A 6,217-nucleotide genomic window follows, 5' to 3' on the forward strand; every position below is an offset into this window, starting at 1 on the left:
AGGAATTCTGCTGCTTCTCTGGCCTCCTCACCCCACGGGTATGCCCGTTTCTAGTCCGCTCCGAGCACTGCCCTCCCACCCTCCCAAGTCTCCACGCTCATCTCACCACTTCCTGGAGGTCTTTTGTCAAGCCAGCCTCAAAAACCCCCTTGATTTGTGGGGAGCGAGGGGGTAGGTGCTAATCCTGAGGCTACTTTCTCTACAGGCCATCCTGCCCCACCCCACCTGTCCCCATCCCCTAGGAGATGAGTGACACTCAAGACTTTGCCACTTTCCCAGTGGTTGCCACCCAGGTGAAGCTGGGGGGCTGGAGCCATCAAGGTGGGGGTAGTGGATCTGTTCATCCACGCCGGCACCAGGAGCTCCAGGCTTTTCTCAACCTTCTGGGTGAGTTCACTCAGGAACTGGCGTGGAAGCATCTGTGAAGACCAAGTGTGAAACTGAAGTGAAGGTGGGGGGGACTTTCACCCCCCATGCAAGCATCAGCAATCTCTGTCCCTTCCCTTCTCAGGTGACCCCAGTTTGGCGAGGGGAGGGGAGGGGTCCTGTCAGAATGTGGGTTCAGTGGAGGTTTGAGCTTTGGAACTCTGATGCCACTCTTGTCTCATGGGGGCTGGTGGTAACCCCAGTCCACCATTCCTCTTCTCTACCCCAGAGCACAGTTTCCTCCAGGAATTCCTCTCCAGAGATCCCTGTTTCCAGATTTCGGATAAGGTGAGGTGACACTGGGAACAGAGGCTGGGAGTCACCTGGGGCGGTCTGAATTAGTGGAGCTTGAATGCTGCTATTTCACTGGGCCTCCTGGTCTGGTACTGGGAGCATTTCTTTTTCTTTTTTCTTTTTTTTTTTTTTTTTTTTTTTTAAGATTTTATATATTTATTCATGAGAGTCAATGAGAGAGGCAGAGACATAGGCAGAAGGAGAAGCAGGCTTCCTATGGGGAGCCTGATGCAGGATTTAATCCCAGGACCCTGGGATCACGACCTGAGCCAAAGGCAGATGCTCAACCACTGAGCCACCCAGAAGTCCTGAGCATCTCTCTTTTAAGTCTGTTTTTACCTGACCACTTCCCCTGGGTTTTCTGACCCACACCGCGGCTTCCTTGGGTGTAAATGGGCCTGGCACAGTCCCTTCTCCTGCAGGCCTCACTGTAACCTCTCCCCGTTTCTGTGTCTGCAGTATCTCTTGGCCATGGTGCTGGTCTACTTTCGGCGTGCCAACCTGAAGCTCAGCGAGTACACCCATAGCAACTTGTTCTTGGCCCTGTGAGTGGCCCTGGGTGGTGGGGACATTCATAAGGAGTTGTAGGATGGGGCAGTGCAGGTGCTTATGGCCTCTGCTCTCTGCCTGCTGTCTCCATGACTAGGTTTCTTGCAAATGACATGGAGGAGGATCTTGAGGACCCTAAATGTGTGATTTTCCTGTGGGCCCTGGGAAAAGATTGGCGTTGTCGGGTAGCAGACTTCCTACATCAAAGGGATAAGCTGTGGGCCCGGATGGGCTTCCGGGCCATGGTGAGCCGCCAGTGCTGTGAGGAGGTGAGGCCCTACCATCAACCCGGGTTGGGGAAACAAGGTTGGACTTCCCACCCCCACTTACTGTGCACTCTACTCATGCCAGGTCATGGCCAAGGAGCCGTCCCACTGGGCCTGGACTCGAGAGCGGCGTCCCCACCACGGTGGGGCTCAGAGGGGCTGCACAAAACCCCGAGTTGCCCTCCCCGGGGGCCCCGGCCTCTCACCACCTGCCTGTTCCCTCTGTAGTTTGCCCTCTTCCCACAGCCACTGCAGCCACCAGCCCCACCCCTTGCCTGTCTTGTTCAAGTGTCCTTCCCCAAACCCTGAGCGACACTGCCCTGACCCGCAAGCTTGTCTTTCGGTGGCTGGAGACCCCTTGGGGAGGGGCTTCCTCATCATCCTGCCTCCCCAACTGCAACTAGAGCCAGGCACCTACACTCTCTATAGTGAGTTGGGGACAGCAGCTGGGGGTGGGCTTAGGAGCCTGGGAGGTGGGTGTGGGGCTTGACAGAGTGGGAAGGAGGGGCATAGGGCCTGGGGTCCAGCAGGCCTGGGCACCTGTCCCAGCTTTGCCAATTCCTACCTGTTTGCTTTTGCTAAGTGTCCTCTCTGAGCCTCTCTTTGTCCTTTCTCCCTAGTCCTCCCGAAGCCTCCACCATGCCCTGGGCACTGACATGTGCAGGGTGAAGAGCAGCCCACCTGCTTGCCTGCTGACCTAAGCCCCACTGGCTGTGGCCCCCTGGCCTTCTGTCTTATTGGCTTCAGGCTGGCAGTGCTGCCCAGGTCCCCTGTCACCTCTTCCCAACTGTACCCACTCTGACCCTGGCCCCTCTAATAAACTCGTGTCTATAGGACACCGACTGTGCTTAGGCCCTGGCCTGGCTCCTTGACCCAGGGTCGGGGTAGGGATGAAATTGGAGAGGGAATCCTGCCAGGTTTAGGTACCAGTGATTGAGACTCGTGAGCATGGGCTCTGTAATAATGATTCCGCTTTCCATTGATGACAGGTCATCCTGAGCTGCTATTTCACTGGGCCTCTATATGTTTCCCCTCTATAATGTCACCCATAAATGATTGAATCTACACAGTGTGGATGAAGTTGAATGAGAAAAAGTATATGCAGCCCTTACAAGAGGCCCTGGAACCTCTAGGACAAAAAAAGCTTAAATGGTGAAGCCCCCTATAGTTAGCCTAGACATACCTGCAAGGGCCAGGTCTGCTTAGGAATAAGACCTGGTCCCTGCGCTGGGCTGCAATCAAATATAATGCAATTATTATAATACCTGTCCCCTGTCCCCAAGAGGAAATTTGTCAATGAGGGAGCAGAGAAGGCTTTCCAGAGGAGGTGGCATTAGAGCTGGGCCTTGACCAATGTCAAGTTTGCCCATGGAGGGGCAGAAGTCATGAGGTAGGCTATTCTAGAAGATTATTCCAGAAGAATAGATTAAGACTTGGTCTCTGATGCCAGACAGCTTCTATCTAACTTCTAGGTTCCTATGTGACCTTGTCATATTACTTAATCGCCATAGCGTCATCCACAAAATGGATGTTATACTTAAATTGGGTGTTGTGAGATTCGAATGCATTAATCCTAGAAGTGTTTACCACAGTCTTGGGCAGCCTGGGTGAGTCAGGGGTTTAGCCCTGCCTTCAGCCCAGGGCATGATCCTAGAGACCCGGGATCAAGTCCCACATCAGGCTCCCTGCATGGAGCCTGCTTTTCCCTCTGCCTGTGTCTTTGCCTCTCTCTCTCTCTCATGAATAAATAAATAGAATCTTAAAAAAAAAAGAAAAAAGAAAAGAACAATCTCAAGAACAGAGCTCAGATGTGAGGCCTGCGTGTTCCTGGTAGAGGAAATGGCTGCCTAGGGATGGTCTGGAGGGAAGGGTGTGTTTGGGGAGTGGCTGGAGTTTAAGCTGGTGAAGTCCACATGGGTCAGAGAGGGGAATCTGGGCACCATTCCCCTGCATGCTCTATGAGTGGCTCCCAAGAAGCATGGAAGTAAAAAAGCTGGGAGATAGCAGACATTAGAAGCCAAGACAAGGGCTACAAAGTATTTTTAATTTGTTCTTCAAATAGGGGATATGTTCACGTGTACATTTTAAGTTTTGAACCAAGAGTCACCTCCTACCCCTGGCTACCTTTCCTGGAAGCAATAAAACTAATAGTTTATGTCCTTCCAGAGAAAGAATATAAGCATACATAACCAAATGTGATATGATAAAAAAAAAAATGTGTGTTTGGTCTTTGTCCCTGGTTCCCGGCACAGAGTTACTAAAACCCTTCTGAGTCATAGAGGTGAATTTTGTTATTCACAATGAGCCCCTTCAAGCCACACCTGACTTTATGCTAATGAGGTGACTCAGGGTGGGTCCCCTACTTAGCTTCAGAGTGGTTGGTGTCTGGTCACTAGGAAGATCAGTCAAGAGTGGGGACTTTCAGCTTCCCCACCACCTCTGGGGAGGAGAGGAGGCCTGGAGATTGGAGTATTTCTGGACACAGATGTGCTGGGAGGGTGGCCCACCTAGAGAGGGCACTGGAGCTCTGCACCCTTCCCTGCAATGCCTTGTCTTATGCATTTCTTCTCTTTGGGTGTTTCAGAGTTGTATCCTTTATTATTATTTTTTTAAGATTGTATATATTTATTTGAGAGGGAAAGAGAGAGCAGCGGGGAGGGAGGAGTAGACTTTCCACTGAGCAGGGAGCCCAGCACAGCGCTTGATTCCAAGATGCTGAGATCATGACCTGAGCCAAAAGCAGATGCTCAACTGAATGAGCCATCCAGGTGGCCCAGGATTGTATCCTTTATTTTATTATTTTTAAAAAGGTTTTATTTATTTATTCATGAGAGACAGAGAGAAAGTGAGAGAGAGAGAGGCAGAGACACAGACAGAAGGAGAAGCAGGCTCCATGCAGGGAGCCCGATAGGAGACTCAATCTCCAGACTGGGATCACACACCCTAAGAGGAAGGCAGACACTCAAATGCTGAGCCACCCAGGCGCCCCAAGTTGTATCCTTTAAAATAAAGCTCATAAGTAAAGCACATTCCTGAGTTCTGTGAGTCTTCTACCAAATTATCAACCCGAGGAGGGGGTTGTGGGCACCCCAGAGCTAAAGATGGTTTCTTATCCATACATTTCTTTTGACAATTGTATGGTATTCCTCTTCATGGATGTACCAAAATGTAACTTGTTTCTTATCTGTTGGCATTTTAATTGCTTCCAGAGTTCTGCTCTTCCTAACAGTACTACAGAGAGTCACTAAGACTTTGTAAAGACATCATTATTCAAATGTGAAAAGATATCTGTAGTATGAATTCCTAGAAGAATTGCCCCAAGGCCACATCAAAATAGGCATTTCTACAATTTTTGCCAAATGTCCCTCTACAGAGGCCAAGATCATACTGGCCCCTCCTCCAGCATATGTGAAGACTGTTTTCTTTCTTTCTTTCTTTTTTTTAATTTTATTTATTTATTCATGAGAGACACAGATTGAGAGAGAGGCAGAGATACAGGCAGAGGGAGAAGCAGGCTCCATGCAAGGAGCCGGATGTGGGACTCGATCCTGGGTCTCCAGGATCACACCCTGGGCTGCAGGTGGCACTAAACCGCTGCACCACCGGGGATGCCCTGAAGACTGTTTTCCAGAACATTCACCAATCAGTGACATACCAGATTTTTTATCTTTGCCAAACTGCTAAGTGGAAAATGATCTCTTAGTGAAGTTCTAATTTGCATTTCTTCTTCTTTTGAGTGAATTCAAGTTCATATTTTTAAGAGAACTGTTTGTTTTCTTTTCTGTGAACAACCCTATTCCTTGCCCATTTCTCTCATTTTTGGTTTCTGATTGGCATATAAGGGTTTGCAGGAAAAAAAGCCCTTCGAGATGTCAATTATAAGTATTTTCTTCAGCTTATGACTTACTTCTCTGTGCAGACTTTTTAATGCAGCAAAATAAGCTTTTTTTGTGGCTTCTGGGTTTTGTGTCATTGTTAAAAAGAACTTTCCACACTGAGATGACTAAATCTTCCTTAGCTTTGGCTACATTTTTATTTTCATTTTTTACATTCAAATTTTGAGTTCATCTGGAATTTATCATGTGCAAAATTCCTTCCCATTGTCCTAATGCCTTTTATTTAAAAGCTCTTTCCAGGGCAGCCTGGGTGGCTCAGTGGTTTAGTGCCACCTCCAGCCCAGGGCCTGATCCTGGAGTCCTGGGATCGAGTCCCATGACAGGCTCCCTGCATGGAGACTGCTTCTCCCGCTACTTTTCCCTCTCTCTTTGTGTCTCTCATAAATAAATAAAACCTTTAAAAAAAAATAAAAGCTCTTTCTCAACAGATTTGAAATACTACTTTTGTTATATATTAAATCCCTCTGTGCATTTGGATCTACTTCTAGATTTTTCTTTTTTTCTTTTTTTTAAATAGGCTCCACTCCCAGTGTGGAGCCCAATGTGGGACTTGAACTCACAACCCTGAGATCAAGACCTGAGCTGAGATCAAGAGTTGGACACTTCCCTGACTGAGCTACTTAGGCACCACCTACTTCTAGATTTTTCTAACTTCCAATGATCTTACATGCATCAGTACCCCTCCTTAATTATTACATCGAATTATTTTGGATTTATTGTGTTTTTATGGATTTATTGTGTTTTAATATCTGGAGTCTTTTAGTCTCCAATGACTTCTCTTTGTTT

The 6,217-nt window shown here is 48.2% G+C and overlaps 1 protein-coding gene across 1 annotated transcript; it reads left to right on the plus strand.

Annotated features, from left to right (window-relative positions):
* The first annotated feature begins 230 nt into the window (after nt 1–230).
* On the plus strand, nt 231–2,255 carry SPDYC (speedy/RINGO cell cycle regulator family member C). The gene is made up of 6 exons (XM_026003954.2): nt 231–387; nt 656–714; nt 1,180–1,265; nt 1,367–1,538; nt 1,621–1,963; nt 2,156–2,255. The coding sequence occupies exons 1-6, from the start codon at nt 246–248 to the stop codon at nt 2,188–2,190; spliced, it is 837 nt and encodes a 278-aa protein (XP_025859739.2). The 5' UTR covers nt 231–245; the 3' UTR covers nt 2,191–2,255.
* Nucleotides 2,256–6,217: the final 3,962 nt, after the last annotated feature.

The sequence above is a fragment of the Vulpes vulpes genome, chromosome 5 (genome assembly GCF_048418805.1).
Source record: "Vulpes vulpes isolate BD-2025 chromosome 5, VulVul3, whole genome shotgun sequence".
Lineage (NCBI taxonomy): Eukaryota > Metazoa > Chordata > Mammalia > Carnivora > Canidae > Vulpes > Vulpes vulpes.

Excerpts from the sequence above, each read along its gene's own strand:
- SPDYC (XM_026003954.2), top strand. The coding sequence starts at position 246 with ATGAGTGACACTCAAGACTTTGCCACTTTCCCAGTGGTTGCCACCCAG. Across the intron at positions 715-1,179 it reads GTTTCCAGATTTCGGATAAG|TATCTCTTGGCCATGGTGCT; the intron begins GTGAGGTGACAC and ends CTGTGTCTGCAG. Across the intron at positions 1,539-1,620 it reads GCCGCCAGTGCTGTGAGGAG|GTCATGGCCAAGGAGCCGTC; the intron begins GTGAGGCCCTAC and ends TACTCATGCCAG.